The 16694-nt window shown below is 51.8% G+C and overlaps 1 protein-coding gene across 1 annotated transcript; it reads left to right on the forward strand.

Annotated features, from left to right (window-relative positions):
* The first annotated feature begins 9346 nt into the window (after nucleotides 1-9346).
* On the forward strand, nucleotides 9347-16425 carry LOC100902364 (uncharacterized). The gene is made up of 17 exons (XM_029112196.1): nucleotides 9347-9596; nucleotides 10456-10668; nucleotides 11336-11511; nucleotides 11619-11844; nucleotides 11950-12117; nucleotides 12222-12572; nucleotides 12704-12902; nucleotides 12995-13352; nucleotides 13494-13717; nucleotides 13838-14051; nucleotides 14216-14484; nucleotides 14572-14783; nucleotides 14881-15098; nucleotides 15209-15360; nucleotides 15444-15601; nucleotides 15811-16024; nucleotides 16132-16425. The coding sequence occupies exons 1-17, from the start codon at nucleotides 9347-9349 to the stop codon at nucleotides 16352-16354; spliced, it is 3825 nt and encodes a 1274-aa protein (XP_028968029.1). The 3' UTR covers nucleotides 16355-16425.
* Nucleotides 16426-16694: the final 269 nt, after the last annotated feature.

The raw sequence follows: 16694 nt of genomic DNA on the forward strand, positions 1-16694 counted from the left end.
ATTTTGGCCTCTGAGAAGCGGAGGTCGCTGAATTTCAAGAACAGGATGCCGGTCGGCGGGCTTTCGCACAGTGAAGAGCCCGAGCGCTGACTCCCAGCTAAGCGAGAGATTCTGAAGCTCCGAACTGGAATTTGCGCTCCGAGTTCCTCCCCGTTGCCGCCTGCGTTCGCGAGCCTATGCCCAACCTGGAAGTCACAGCTCACCGGAGGTAGAAAATGAAGTAATCATTCATACGATGATCACACGGTGTCCGCCATCCCGAGAAAAGATTCCTCTCGCCGATGCTGAGACTCGCCCATCATTCGGTAGTCTCGCGCAGAGGTGATTCCGCGCTGCGGGAAGTATAGTAATTCCTGAGTTCTGACGCATACGGGAGAGCATGATTCACCAGGACCGGCATGCATGATAATGTGGGAGGCGAAGAACCTCTGCTTTGAGGAATGTACATGCTCTTCCAAGAAGTCGTGTCATTTGCGATGAGGATTTTACCGCGACTCTGAGGAATGCCCTCCGCGAGCCGCGGTCCCTGGAAGCGCAGCCGTGAGATTTTATGCCAGAGCAGCGATGAACGCCACGACAGCACCCAGGGGGAAATGCGGATGTAAGAGTCCTGCTTGTGAGAAGCGATTTATTCCCCCCACTTTCGCGACTCCACGCGGGAGAACTCCAACCATCAACATCGGAGCGCAAGTTCTGGTGAGGGAGATTCCGCCTTCGGAGAAGCTCCGGACTCTGCTCGGGCATCTCCCGAGGAGCTTCCACCCCGGAGTGGAATTATTCCAGGTTGAGACTCCACTTTCGATAAGCGCTGGAGCCCTCCAGGGATTCATGCGTCAGTAGCACGTCTTCTTGATACTATCAAGTCATTTCCGATTGGCTATCAGGATCAGGTATCGGATGGATCGGATAGAGAGAGCGTCTGGCGCCGAAATGACTCATGCCATGGGTGATATTCATCCGAAGAAGTGAGTATAAGTTCAGGAAAATTTCCGACCGTCTCGTTGGTCGTGCCATCCATCATTTCCAGGCACTGCCCTTTGGATGAAGCAGGTCCTCTTCGATCAAGGTCAACGAATAGGAAAGATTTCGCGAGCTCGACAGCGGACCTCGCTCGTACCGAACCTTCTCAGATACTGATGGTGTGAGCGTCTCTCGTCGAAAGACTCTTGGTAAGACGTCAAACTCAGAGCTCATCGGGAGAATTCGATGAACAGCCGACGAGAGCGAGATGGTCTGCAACAGTCTTTCTCTCGAGGCGCATCACAGGAAGAGCGAGCGAGACGAAAACTTGGTGAGAATAGACATAATGAGCGATCGCACCGGAGCAGAGAGGGGCTCGAGAACTTGTTTGTGTCGTCGTTCCACCTATGACATCGGTTCTCCCTTCCACTCGCTGATTCTCGATTTTCTCCTCATACTCTAGCTATTTTCGGTTGGTCGCCGGCGGGGAGAGTTGCTAGAACGCACGGCGCTCTTGGAACACCGCCGCTCAGAAACCCTCGGTTCGCTTCCAGAGCAGAGCAGGCGCCGCACCGCTAGGGTTGCGCACTCTCGCGCCGCTGCCGCCGCAAACGTTGTCGTCATCGCCAGCCATACAGTCAGCCAACGGTTCGAGATACCAATGCACAGCGTTTGTTTGTTCTCTGCATCTACTCCGTCGTCTTGTTCATCTCCTTCTTGTTCAACTTCTCCTCGCGAGTTTCCTCCTCCTCTCAACGACAAGAACAGTGCAGCCTTTGAGTCAGTCCGCCGCCACCAGCACTCGCTGGACCAAGGAAAGCAAGAAAGCCAGTCAGCCAGCCAGCCAGAGGACAGGCGGGCAAAGCCCGACCGCTCGATCGCCTGGCTTAAGAAGAAAGGAAGGGGAAGCCAGAAGAGGGAGGAGGCTGTTCCCTCCTAAAAGGGGAATCTTCTAGCCATAGGCCTGTTCGAGCTCGCGATTGGCCACGGCAAGCTTCTCCCTCGCTTTCGGTCTCTCCCGAACCAATGGCACCGCACCCGGTTTCGCCAGAACACATGCAAGTCTCAGGCTCCCGAAATGTTTACTCTCCGCCTCGGTCCAAGTTCTTCAAAGTTTGGATAGTCTCCGCAGACCACGGTTCGGAGCACGTCGAGCTCCGTCTGATCTCCGCGGACAACGTCTCCTGAGAAAAGCGCTGTCGCGGGAAAAACGGCACCGCTTGTTCGAGCTCCGAGGAAGGGGTTCGGTAGATCCGCTTCTGGAAATGACCCTCCGGTGTCAGAATCTTCGAATCGTACCGAAAATTCGGCGAGTTTCCCGAAGTGAGTCGTAGAGCTTGCTTCGCTGCGACCGATAACGCCTCAGCTCGGTGAGTTGATCGTTCCTCCTTTGAAGGCTGAAACACAGCATCGATCAATAACAATAGGAGCTCCACTCATTGAGTAGGATATCGTCGAAACTTTTCTGAGAGTTCGCCTTCTCAACATTTCGGAACCTCCATCGACGGTGTCTCCGATTAGATCGCTCGTCAGCTCGAGAAGATCTCGACTTTGAGAGCGATCATCTCGATTTTGAGTTGATTCGTCTCATTCCGCACCGGAGGGACGGTCGGCGACGTCTCGAGAGTTGTTCGTGTAGACTTCCACCGAGAGGAAATCAGCTCACGTCCTCAGCGTTCTCTGGTTTCCTTCCGTTCGTTGAGTGTGCGACGTCGAACGACAGAAAGAAATGCCGCGGTCGCCGCGCGTCGCTCCTCTGTCGGCGATTCGGAGCTTCTGACGTGAAACATGTGTTCCTCAGATGTAGGTCTAGATTCGGAGCCGCCTTGGAAGTGAACTTCGAACGCTCGATGGTACCCGTTGTCTCCGGTGTGTGACCGGACAGCCCGGGTTTTTCTCTCGTCCATTGTTTGGAGAAGATTTTGTCGACGACCGACATTGAGCATTCCGCTCCTATTGGAATGGGTGACCACTGCATCCTGAGACTTTTGCGTATCGACAGAGCAGGGGGACGAGGTTACTCTGCGGAGCCATTCGGGTCCTGTGACTAGGAGATGGGTTTTGACGGTTTTTTCGCGAACCCGTTCCCGCTCCTCGATACAAGCGGCCCGGTTCGGTCGAGCTCCGAAAATATCTAGACCCAGATCGATTTGCAGCCCGCCGCGAAATTACCTAGCTATCTAAGCAGGCTCTTTAAGAGCGGCTTGACGTTTGCAGTGCTTTTTCGCAGTCCCATATGATAGTGCGAAGTTATGGAATGTGATCAAGTGCATCAAAAGTCTCGCACCTCGCTGTTTTTCCGAGGGTTAAATGCTTCCTTCACCGACCGGCCGTAGAGCTCTCCAGAACGTCTGCCTCCAGGAATTCGTGAATCTCGATCAGCACGGCCCGGAATCATCTGAACCCATAAACTCGCCGATGGGAGAGAGCCTGGCGTTTGCAGTACTTCTTTGCTATCCCATATGAAGATAAAGTTATGGAATGTAAAGAAGTATGGAGGACCCATGCTTCAAGCTTCAAAAGTCACCGCGATAATAACCTTCACCTGTACGCCCCTCCGAGCCCTCTGGCTCTGCAATCTGGATATATCCACAATGCGAGTATGTCGGGTGATCTCTCGGAATCGTCGAGGTGAGTTGTCGAACACAGCACGAATATTCCGGGTTTTTCGAAGAAACTCTGTGATCGCATTGCGTCGACATCTGGTAGTGCTCTAGCGTTGTTTTGCTTTCGGCTGAATCGGCGGAAATTCTTATCTTTCCGCCAGTCAGTCTCCGTTGAGAAAAACGTCGTTGCCTTTATTCGAGTCATACATTCTAGAAATACTCTTGAATTCCCTAATCGACTCACATCTACGTATCATCGCCGTGTATTACAGACTGAGAAGTGAAAACTTCGGAAGAATGCTAGATATAAATAATATGGTGTTGAAACGTCTGTTCAAGAAAAGATCATATTGTGAACCGAATCAGGACAGGCAGAGAGAATTGACGCTCCCCTGATTTCCTCAAACTTTCTCAGGCTTTATTCCTCTTCACGAATATTCCCCAATAAGTAAGGCGATTCTTTGTTCGAACATGATCTACGGGATCCTCGATCGGTCCGGCGCCCGGCTCAGAAAGACCGTTGAGTTTCTTCTGTGAGTAATGTAGGCTGGCTAGTCATCTCCGACGCTCTTGATTTGTACACTCGAAGCGTCCGAGGATGAAGTTTAGAGTTTGCTCTCGAGCGAACGTCTTGGCCGGACGCCAAGCTGTCGTCAATGAACCAAAGGTTCCTGGTCTGAAGGCTAAACTTGTCTCTCGACGCCGACCCTGAAGGCCGAGCGGCTGCAGCAGTGAGGTTGAGCAATCGGGCAACCAAGCTCTCGTTGGCGTCTTCGTTCATTTTTATTCCATCGCCTATCTGAGAACACTCGTCTTCGCAATACCAAAATAATCGCGCTGCCAGCCGATACAACGAGCACGATAAAAGCCGCGACGATCGCTGTAAATTTCAAAACAAGGCTAGGGGAAGGAACTGCCGAATGAGACTACTTTGTCATCGTGAAGCTCTGAATCACGGCACTGGATTGAATCGTCTCACCGATTATGGAATCACGGGGCATTCGAAAAACCTATATGTAGCACGTCCTTACCCGAGCCTGTCTCGATGCTTCCCCAGCGGTCTCCGTTTTCTTCGAGAGGTGATGACGGCAGTTTCGCGGTAGCGACATGGAACAGGGTTCCTCCCACGTTGAGCAGATGCAACGTACCTGGTGAAAGCGGCTGGATGCGGACTCGTGTACTGTCAACATGTCGACCATAAACGACGCGTCCCGAATGGACTTCTTTCGCCATGACGAAGCCGAGACTCCCGCTGCAGACGACATCGATCTCGAACAGAGCCGATTCGATGATCTGACACTTGCGACTCGATAGTCTCTCATCGGGTTTTTCAGCTGAAACCAGGGCAGGGCCAGGTGAGAATAACTCCGCAGGTGACCGCGAGCTTCCCACATCGCAGAGCTCGGCGGAGGGGGTCAGACTCAGGTCTAGGTGGGAGGTTTCGCGCTGAGAGCTTCGCTTACGTTTCGGCAGGAGATAGAAGACGCATGGCGAATACTGGAACCCAACCCAATTCGAGGCCCAGCACTGAACGGCGTGGTGTAGAAGCTCTCGCACATTCTCGATGAGCAAACTCGAATTCCGCTCAAGGAAAACCCTCGAGCCGATTTTCCATCTGAATAGGTCAGGTCTGGGAGACGCTAAAGGATCCGACGAGTCGTCTGTCTCACATCGAAGAATTACTTGACGTTGGTCGAGCATGTCCACGAAGATGCTGTTCACCGAGCGTCCGGAACGGCAGCGAGGCGGATCTGAGAAAACCATCGGATACGTCGGCGTGGAATCCGCGAGCACGAAAAGTACCTTGATTTCTCTAAATTCCACAGGGAAATACACCATTGGGAGATACTAGCGGTCCTGATGATCTATGAGAACGATTGTGGAGATAGAGAGTCTGCCTCGTGAAAAGCCCCGTTGTCCCGATCCTGCATCGTCGCATCAAGGGCTGGGTTACGAGCGGAGATTCGGAGACTACGTGGTAGAGAGTAGAGTATCGTAGCAAGGCTCACACTGAACTCTGATGACGAGCCGGTTGCTCGCGGATACCAATGTCCGTTTGTGGAGTTGACTTTCGATATTACAGCTATACTGGCCTTCATCCCTGGAAGTGACGTTTCTCAACACGAGGTAGCCCGCCGATGTCGTCGGATGGCCTCGAATTGGTGTTCCGTCTTTGAACCACGTCACGTCCACATCCCGCTTTCTGTAATTATCGTAGAACAGGGAGCATCATATCTGAACGATCAGTGCGTTGGTATTTGACCCCCGTGTGACTCTATGGATTATGCAAAGGTCGCAGAGAGTATGTATGGCATCGTTGTAGAGCCAGGGACCAAAAATCTGATGCTCGCCGCCCTGTCGAAATTGGTTCGCCGTTCTGCCTCCGGTCCTCTGAACGGGGAGTTCGACGTATGGACTCTGTATGTACATATGTACATATGATACAACCTCCTGTCAGAACCATGTACCCATGTCGCAGCATAGAGCGATCTGAATTTCGGTCACAGCTAATGGTACCTAGATCTTTCGAAATTCATAATAATACAATCAACGGAACACTTACGGAATCCAATCTGGAAGATTGGCTAACAGCCGACACTCGAAAAATATGTCGGAGCCTCTTTTGATGCGAGACGCGTTGAGACCACGACCGAGCGAGAGATGAACCTCGGGGCCCTCTGAAGAAAAAGCGACTTGGGACCACAAACCCATCTTTGATAGGAATCTCACAGTATAAACACGCCAAGAATAACATCAGCTAAGCTATGAGGCAAGCGAGAAGCAGCACCAGAACGCTGGGAAGATTTAGGTTCTGAATCTCCAAAACGCTTCCTGGCTCAATGGTCTCTGCAGCCTGCCGATGGAAACCTTTCCATTTCTGTTTGTAGGATTTCAGACGGCACAGCCCACCCCAACCATTGTCGAGGAGCGCTCCCTTCAACTCGAGTCGGCTCAGCGTTCTCGTTTCATGGAACAATGCTCAGCTCGAAAAGAGAATATCGTGGACCCGCGACCGAGAGGCCATTCCACGAGTAACATCGAGCCCAGTTGATGGGTCGCGCTTTTGCTTCGAGATAGGCGGACGGACTAAAGCTCAGACGCCGAGGGAGCCCTTCGTGCATTCAGATCTCGAGAGTGATTCATTCGAAGATTCTCGGATGTACAGGCAGCCAGGCTGGCGGCACACGCCAGTCGTTCCCAAAACGCCCGCTCCCCTTCCCAGCTGAAAAGTCGGAGACTCGAGACCTGACGACCGTCCGCCGCAATCTCACGGAGTTATTCTTCTGTCGCGGGGCTCTGAGATCACGCTTTTCCGAAGAGATTTCCCTCGGATAAGAATCGAGAGAGGAAAATTAGGTCAACGATCCACTCACTGATCAGTTGCAATATTATATGTTTTTCTATTTGTCGATGCGGCATTTGAGGATTTGCAGCTCGGCATCCTAGACGGAGCCCTCGCTGAGAAGCTTCAGGGGTGAATACCAGGACGCTCAATGAGGTCGGTTCTCCCGGTCGGAAGACTGATTCAGCCATGTTCTGTTGATGCAATGTCCACCAGACGGCCGGGGGCGGGCGTGATCCGTGCACCAGACAGTGGACTTCCGAAGGAACACCCTCCAGAAGTGGGGACGGTACTTCGATCTGTATAGACTTCGGTGGAGCTGAAATCAGGTGGGCGCGAGTTCATTCCGGAGCACTGAGTGGTGAATCGATGTCGATTGAGCTCGAGAAATAATCCAATCCACCTATTATATCGATGGTCGCACAGTCGTTCTCGACGTTATAAAGATCTCTCAGAAGAGCAATACAACAGAGTTTCTGGAGATGATGGTTCCGTTTCGGTAGGATACTGAGGGAACTGATGATTTTCCTCTTTGAGAAAACTGCGTTCGAGGCTATTTGAACCGATGCCAGTGTCCACGCAGCGTTGATCTCGCTGAGAGTATCATTCGCTGTAAGATGTTCGTAATTAGCGGGCTCATCTTTGCTCGAGAAAGTCAAATACACCCACTCAATCTCAATTCTCGGGTACAAAAATGCTCACTCTCGATGACGCAAGCGAGGTTGACCCTTTCGTCGAGATAGAAAGGACCGATCGACGAAGAGTTCTTTCCGAGGATCTCTACCGTAGGTTTCACGGTTAGATTCGCAGCTATCGAATTGGACAAAAATATTACTTAGCCACCCACGACGGAGAGGAAACAGCGCACGGAAACCGAAGAAAACCAATGCGGATTCCGATAGAGACTTTCTCGGAGCGCCAGTGACGGTCAAACAAATAATCACTTGCAAATACCGTATCCCAAATAATGTCAACCTCGGGATCCTCGACAATATTTCCTTAATCAACTAGAGATTCCATAGGAATTATGTCGCGGAGGCGCAAGAGTGAGCGCAAGGATGACCAAGCCAGTTGATGGGGGAAATATTCTAGATCGCCGCGGATGACATATAGGAAGCCCTTATACTATTGAAGGACATACGGTACGTTCGATATCTTGTGAAAGCCGCGCTCATCTCGAGAAAAAAAACAAGCAACGCTTCCGGTACTTGTGTACTCACTCTCGAGGTCGATCCAGAACGTCTGCGACAGTGACGGTCGGAGTAAATCCGTACAGAGCACAATCAGAGAATACACGATCCCTTTCAAGAACATCGGGAGCGATGCCTCGAGGGAATCATCAGAGAGTACCACAGTTCGCCGCAAGAAAAAATCTCCTCATAACCTTCCGGTGAGACGCACTTCTTCGGGAAGTTCCGTCGGAAGCTGACCTTTTCGGCGGAACGCGAACTGATAAATCAGACCTCGGGACTCAGCTCCGAGTTGCCCATCGGAGCGGAATTTCAGTGTTCTCCTGAGAGGAGACAGCCAGCGGAACGAGTTTTCGGATCTAAGGTGTCATGTGTCGTGCTTAGGGCGTGGACACAGGAGGTTATGCTGTCCCGTGGGGGGCAATAGCGATTCTAAGGAGAGGGCGGTATAGCGTGACTCGAGAATGGACATACCCTAAATGGCCACGGCTCTGTAAAAGCCGCCGGCCTATAGTATCGTTGACGGGATGGATACATAAGACCGCTCGTACAGGAACGAGCTCCGACCGCAGTGGGCTCATCCATCGATGGGTATCGTTCCCCCCTCTAAGATCCGAGCCATGCCTAGAGTTTTTTGTCCGCGAATGATATATCCGAACGCGTGTTCTCGAGAGCACTGATAACTCCGGCGGAATCATTCCGCTCCAGCTTCTCGGCCTTATTCTAAAAAAATGCTGACTGAGAATCATCGGTGCGAGGAGGTCGCGGACCGCCGTCAAGTCGCGAAACGGAAACCCCCCTCGTGCAGGAGTCGATGAAGCGCCGCGATCGGGAGCTCCAAAACTCCAACTAGACGAATTTCCTCTCCTTTCTGGAACCTCCTCATTTTCGATTCTGAGCCTCGCTCGACAAGTTCCCTCCGCGCTAAGCCGAGAATATCTCGTCAGATGCAAAGCGAGATTTCGGAATCCGATACGCAGTCTACGCGAATCCATGGGCTTGGGAGCGGGATATTCTTGGAGCGAGAGCCCATAGGCATTATTCGCCGTATCCAAACCGGGGGGACCGGCTCGTCGATGTAGAATGCATGGAAACATCTTCCAAAAACAGCAATTAGAGCGAGCTGAAGTCAGCCCCTCCGACAACCCCGCACGAAAATCTATCGGCCGTGTCCATGGCAACAGATCGACACTCCGAAGAGCACAGACCGCTCCGAGAATCGTAGAGCTCAGCTGGTGGAGCAGGAGATGAAGTTCCACACATCGATTCACGGTGAAAACGTCATCATCGATGAAGGTGGCAAGCTCGCGTCTCGGAAAACATCATTTTGCGACGGAGTAGTCTTCTTCGCGAAAGCGCTTTCGATCGGTACGAGGTACTCAATACTGTTGGCCAGTACTGACGAGTCCTGGAATGGAGGTTTACGCATCGGCCTGTCTACGAAAGAGCCGTCAACGGTACAGCCCGTCCCGAAGTTCACGTTTCCCGAGCTGACAGGTAGGTCAGGCGATTCAATCATGAGGTCGCATTCGCGGCAGGATTTGCGATTACGAGGAGGAGGTGACCTCGAAAACTTTAGAAGGAGACTCAGAATTTCTCGGTGAGCGGCTCGACGATCCGTGGGGTCCGAGCGCGTATCCCATGATGAGATAATTTGCATTCGGTGTTTACATTTGAATCAATTTCGCGGCTCGTATTATCTTGAGATCCCTGGATGGAATCATCGATTTGTTTGCGCTGAATGTGTTGAGCTATGCTGGGCCTGAAGCAGGAGCAGGAAACACTTGAGTTCAACAACCTCAAGCCTTGCTTGAACCCGGGTCAATCGGCGACTGCTTACCCTGCGTTTTTCTCATCATACGTTCCGACGCTGCTCTCCCTCTCGATAACAGGCATCATATCTCCATGCCGGAACCCAAGAGGGGTGCACCCCCTAACGAGAATAGAAGCTTAGATTGTTGCGGAATCGATAAGCGAAAATGTTCTGAAAGAGATCCGAGCTCACATTTTCCAAAACGTCACGGTGGGGAGCTCATGTGTTATTTATGTACGTATTCGAGGAGAGCCCATGAGGATCCGATTTCACCGGCAGACATTGAATGATTGGCATCAGACGATGGGAAGAGTTGATTTCGACTCTTCTGGAATTCCTCACTTATGAGGCTCTGAATCCTCCACGGGGAATTTGTTGTGTGGTGGACGGGCTTCCATTCCCTCGAGAGCCGTCGCCGGGGAAGAACTGTTGATGGGGGTAGCGATCGGGATGGGAATCCCATCAACAGTGCAGGATCAGATCACAATGAATGACGGGACTCAAGCTCGCTTCATCGCTCACATCGATATCATATCTCCGCAGAGCAAGACGGGTTTTGGCTGGCAGCCTTGCCCGAAGAATACTGCAGAGTTCAGTCACGACTCACTTTCTATTTATCTGGAAGTGGAGACTTGGCACTCTTCGTGAATAGTGATTACAAAGGAGTTCTTCTCTCCGGGATTCCAACTTCGGAAAATGTATATTGCTTCATCGACCTGTTCGGCATCAACACTTCGGCTCGACTCATATCTCACGGTGAGTAAGCAAACAGCAGGCTTGTAATCCTCGTGAATCAGAGCAAACCTTCCCACTCATCGATTGTTCATTGGATCCCGCTGGTGGGACGCCTCATCGCACGAGTTCCGATACAACGCTGAGACAAGTGAAGAAAAAGTTCTGTCGCAGCTCAAATATTTGTGCCCTTCAAATATAGGGATGGAAGGGCGAAATTCGCATGGTATAGCGAGCTAATGATGGATCAATGTCGCTCCGGAGGGGAGTCTCCTTTCAGATTCGAGACTTGTCGATCCTTTCCGATTTGACCGCTCCCTTCGGATTGCACCTAGTTCTTGCACGAAGATTGTTCCCTCCGGGGATGTCCGATTGAGACGCGCAAACGTGATATTCTGATGTTGTCGACTAGCGTGACTCGAGTTTCGATTCTCGTCGAAACTAATACCTCGTTATCGACGACGGCAGCACCGTCAGCCACGAACGTCACCTCATTTGGCTCACGTTGTCGCGGCCTTAGGGCGCGGAGACACCCTAGTGATTGAGTGGGCCTAGAGAAAACGATTCCTATGAATCAACGTCTTCTCGCTCCTCCATTCATTGGTTTCAACGTGGAAAACGGGTACATTCCCCGAGGCAGATGAAGCTCGGGATGGCTACCGATGAGACAACGGAATTCTTTGTTTTCCAGCGGGAAATACCCTGGTGGAAGTTCTCTCTCGGGGCCCAGAAGCGCTACGCGCCTACAAACAGAGCTGCTCACAGGGATGCATACCATTACGTCGCACTCGACTATTTCTCATCGGACCCAAAGGCGCGGGTAAATCTGCGCTGAAAAGAGCATTACTTGGAGAAACAGAGGAAACGGTATAAGTCTCGTATCATTCCTAGTGAAATAAAGTCCTTACTGCGTGGGACGCTCCGAGCGTTTGTGATTTATCGATAGATTAATTTTCTCTCCTTTTTCTCCGTAGGAGGAGGAACCATTCGATACGATAGAATGCCTCACATCCGAGGAAGGGGACGGCGCAGCGTGGACTCGGACAGCCGAGGGGGGAAAGTTAGAAGAAGACAATCTCGATCAGCGCTTGGAGAGCTTCATCAGCGAGGGTCAATTGGAAGAGGCTATTGCTCGAAATTTAGTCAAGGAACTAACGCTTTCTCGCCGGAAAAAACAAGTTTCGCAAGCTAAATCAACGGGTGCGTTCGGAAAATCTAGATTTCGCTCGTAGCTACTCGCGCTCTCTTCTTGCAATCACATAGGAGGAAGTAATTTCATGAACGCACATTTTCCGCCAATTCAAGGGGCCGTTTCTCGAACATCTTTGCGGGGGATTCGGATGAAGCGGAACGAGAATGCTACCCCCGCGTCGATGTCCTTCGCTGCGAGCTCAAGCTCCGAAAAGGACCTCCGTCGGGAAGATGCTCGTATCGCTCAAGACTTACCCGAGAGCATCTTGAAACTCGTTGACGGTGATAATTAATCCGATTAGTATTCCTCCGACCGGAATATTTCCGCGTCCCCGGATATCCGTCCCAGGCAGTCGTCTCACGCCCTTGAACGATCTCATCCACAGGATTCATGAAGAGCGAGGCGAAACAAGAATTGGACAGCAAGGAGAACGAAAAATCCTCCGCGAAAACTCCGACCTTGAAAAAGGCGGTAGCGCCCTCAAAACTCACCGTTAATATCGTGGATATCACCGGCGATCGGCACTTATCTCTCAGTACGGAGACGTTTTTCACTCCGAACGGCGTCTATGTCCTGGTGTTCGATCTATCGAAGGAGTTGGACGGGAGCGTGGACGATGACATCGCCTGTCCCCAAGAGAAAACATACTTGGAGTACATTCACGAAATTCTCATGTCGATCCATCTCCGGGTCGCACACTCTGGGACCGATATACCGGAGGATTCAAAAATTTTGGGTAGGCTCATACCACCTAATGCTCTGAGCGTAGGCGAGCAGCGGAAAACACGCCGGAGTCAGTCGGTATTTTTCGCTCAATCTCTCTCTTTCCTCATCGTGAAACTAAGGAGGATTTCGTTCCTTGACCAGGGGAAGACGCTGACATCAGCGGGCTGCAACCTCCTGTGGTTCTGGTTGGGACGCATGCTGCATCGCTGAGTCAGGAAAGGGATGAGCGGCTGAACATGGTCTCGGAGAAGTTCCAGAGGATCCGGGACTCCCTCAAGGGCAAGACATTCGCTGCGCATGTCGTGCAGATGTATTTCTCTCTCGAGCTGGTCGACCAGGGGTGAGTTGAACCGCCGAGTCTTCGCTCAGAAACCACCAGGGAACTCGATCTCGGAGAGTTTCCTAATCATGTGAAATCGAATGTTTTTCCAGCGCTGAAGAAGATTCGTCGGTGGACGAGCTGCGCTCCAAGCTCGAGCGTATCGCCTTGAGGTCGGGTGCCCTCGACTCAGACGTACCTCTGAAATGGTTACAATTCGAATGTCTGATCGGGAAGCTCGTGCAAGTACAGAATGCTTTCTTCGCTGGGTTCTATCAGCTGGAAGAAATGGCCAGACAGGAAGGCCTCGAACACGGACAGGAGTTCCGCTCCCTGATCCACTTCCTTCACCAACAAGGGAAACTCTTCTGTTTCGGATGTCTGCACTCTTTTCAATTGGATTCGCAATGGGACGGTGTCATCATACTCCGCCCCAACTGGTTCCTGATGCGCTGCATTGAACTTTTCAACGTTAGTGGAACAAAACCTAAAGGCTCGTGCGGAGTCAAGATCCCCTCAGAAGAATGATGTGCATATGTGAATTCTCAGCTTGTCCGATGTATCCATACCGCTGACGAGTCGTTGCTTGAACTCCCCCCTTCCTCCCCACAGACCTCCGACCGAAACGCCCTGATGAAGCTCAGCAAATCCTATCTGTCGGATCAAGTCTGGCCGCGGTTCGACGATCAATCTGGGACATTGGTCTCCGTTCTGGATGCGCTTGATATCATTGTTGAAAGTTACTACGAGCCTCAGTCCAGGAAGACGCAAGAGCACAATGAGAGATGTTTGGCAGTCTTCCCTTGGGTGGCACTCAGACCAATGACTTCACTTAGGTGAGGACTGAAGACTCGCCTACAACACGAGCCCAGTTTCTCCAATCAGAAAGGTTATACGATTATTGCGGTTTTACGCTCGCAATCAGTTCTAGAGTTTGGGATTTGGATTCGTTGCAGGTTCCAATCGCAATGTTCCATGGACACGATGGTGTTTTTTGTAGACATGGGAAACTCACTGACAGAGAGTGTTTTCCACCGATTCTCATGCAGACTACTTCGATGGACAGACTGGAGAGAATGTGATGTTTATAAAAACTCGTTGGTTATACCCCTCGATGTCGACCATACTTTGCTGGTTCGGATCACCCAAAATCGCCTCATACAAATAATGGTGAGTGGTGTCTGTCAAACGCTGCTGCTGCTTATATTTATCTATGACATATATATTTTACATGAATACATATATATATAAACTATATTAGATTTGATTATATAAATTCTTATCGGAGCAATCGCCGGCGCGAGCGGTTCTCACGGTAGCCCGTCGTTTTCCAGGTTCAGAGAGTCCAACACGGTCGCGAAGACTGGCTCGCATCTTCGCCACCACAACCTTCGATATGTGAGAAAGTTCGGCACTTAGTACAAGCCGAACTTGAATCCTTACGGCAGTCATGGTATGCCAGGTTGACCTTTTCTCTGGTCGTGGCCTGTCCCTGCGACGGTGTCGCCTGTGCCCTACACGGCTTGCGGCCTTGCAAGACCTGTTTGCATTTTCTCTCGCTTGAAGAGTGCATCGCCAAGAAAGTCGTTCACTGTGATTTCCGGTGGGTTTCCCTCGATTGAGCTATGTTCCTTCATGTGAAGCGTTAGCCGCTCACGCAGCGGAATTCACGAGAATTCGTCCATTGCAGACGGGTAGAGACCGATTTCATTCGTGATCATTTCCCTCATTCTGTTATCCACGGCGTGGTTCCGGGAGGCCACCGCCGGAGCTCGCTCGGATTCGCGTGGCCGTCATCGCAATTGACGCTTAGCTCTGACAATCTATGGGACGAGCCCGAATGGACGAAAGAAGCCGCTCGGCTCGTCGGCTCGGACTGGGTGGCTCTCGCGAAGAGATTAGGTTTGGAGAGACGAAGCTATGAAAGAAGCTACTGGCGTGTTGTCCAGTCGATTTTATACAGTCATCCGGCCCGACATTTTCCTTTCGGGTCCTACAGGGTATACCGACCGGGAACTGAGCCGGTTCTCCGAAGAACCGGCCGCGGGCCTGGCCCTCCTCCGTGACTGGAGAGAGTCCAATGGAGCAACAATGTACTCCACCGATGTGCTCGTTTCATGTCTTCAGCAAATGGAACGGGATGACATAGCGAAACTCATCCAATCGGACGAGGCACCTCAACCGATTGTATTCATCAGTTACCAGTGGCACTCTCAGGTGAAAGCTCGATTGCGACACCGATCGACACCTCTATAGAGAAAACCTGAAAATCACGGATCAACCACGACTGATGATCGACGACTTGGCGTTCCTTGGTTCTCCTGCAGGAAGCGGTCTTGAGCATTCGACAGCGACTCGAAGCCGCGGGCTTGCCGTGCTGGATGGACGTGGGTCAACTGGGCGGCGGGGATTCCCTGTACGGGAAAATTTATGAGGGAATTTCCCGTTCGAAGGTCGTTCTATGTTGCCTAAGCGCAAGGTGAGGAGCAGATGGAGCTAGGATTTTAGGACCGATGCCTCTTCCTTCCGTACCTAACGGTCGTGAACAATATTCCTGCCAAGGTATGCGGCATCGGCCAGCTGCGCTCGAGAACTTTCGTTGGCCGACGTTTTGCGCAAGCCAATTGTTCCCGTCATGGTCGAACCCACACCGTGGCCTCCCCCAGGACCGATGGCTGTTATTCTATCGTCACTCGTTTACGTCGATTTATGCGGTGTTGGTAAGTTCAAAAGCGCTGCGAAGAAATGCTCAGACAAGAATCGGCGCAAGCAAGAGCCTCGGCTCCCGGCAATGATCACCTATGCTCAGACACTGATAGCTTCACGAACCTGGGTTGCTCGTCCGGGACATGAATTTCGGCTGCATCCGAATCAGCTTCACAGAATTCTCCCAGCCGACCTGTTTCCGATTCGCTCTCTTTCCCCACAGGAGGACACGGGGGATACGGGAGAGACGCCGATTGGAACTCACGGTGTCAAGATATCATTGAGAGAGCGAACTCATTAATCCATTCTCCACCATTGGCGCCTGGACCGCATTTACCGGGAGCACCCCATCGAAAACTTCCTCAGGGGATGTCTCCCCCAAAAGGCCGCGAATGCTCTTCCGATCTCCATCTCCATATGGCAATCCATCAGAGGAGGTGAGAGAAGGCGAACCGACGCTTGTTCCCATCTGGATTCTCCCGCAGGCCACGAGAACTTCGCTCGCTCTCGGTTTCTTTTTCTCTTGACAAGACATTTTTCACAGGGATTCTACATCTTCAGTCGGAGGTAACCTCACGCCTCCCCCCATGGGAGCCATGAGTGATGCGGGAGACCACATGAGCACAGCGTCTTCATCCTTAGCGGATCCCAGTTCACCACAACACGAGCCCACGACTCCGAATGCCGTCCTGGATAATCCTGACGAGAGCTCGATGCAAGTGGTTTCCGGGAGAGTTCTACGGTGCTCCGTCTGTTCCATACTCTAGGCAGCGATCTCTGAGCCTCGGTGAACTACGAAGTCGACTCTGCATCTAGGTCGACAGACTTCCGGAGACATCAAGGCGTCTCGAAGTCATTCGTTCCTCGGGAACCCTTGCAGGCTGAACGGCGCTTCCGGGCTCAGCGTGCCTGGCAGCGAGGAATCACCCTCCTTGTGAAGCCTAATCGCTCATAATCCATGACAATATCCAAATCGATGGCTGGGCATATGGGGCAAGGGAACAGCTGAGCCTCGCGGGGGATGAGATCGAGCTCCAGTAAAATGACTGACTTCCGCACGCTTTGGACAATTTTTGTTTCGTAGATCCCAAGCCTTGTTTGTCGTAG

This window comes from Galendromus occidentalis, unplaced genomic scaffold (genome assembly GCF_000255335.2).
Source record: "Galendromus occidentalis unplaced genomic scaffold, Mocc_1.1 scf7180000077485, whole genome shotgun sequence".
Lineage (NCBI taxonomy): Eukaryota > Metazoa > Arthropoda > Arachnida > Mesostigmata > Phytoseiidae > Galendromus > Galendromus occidentalis.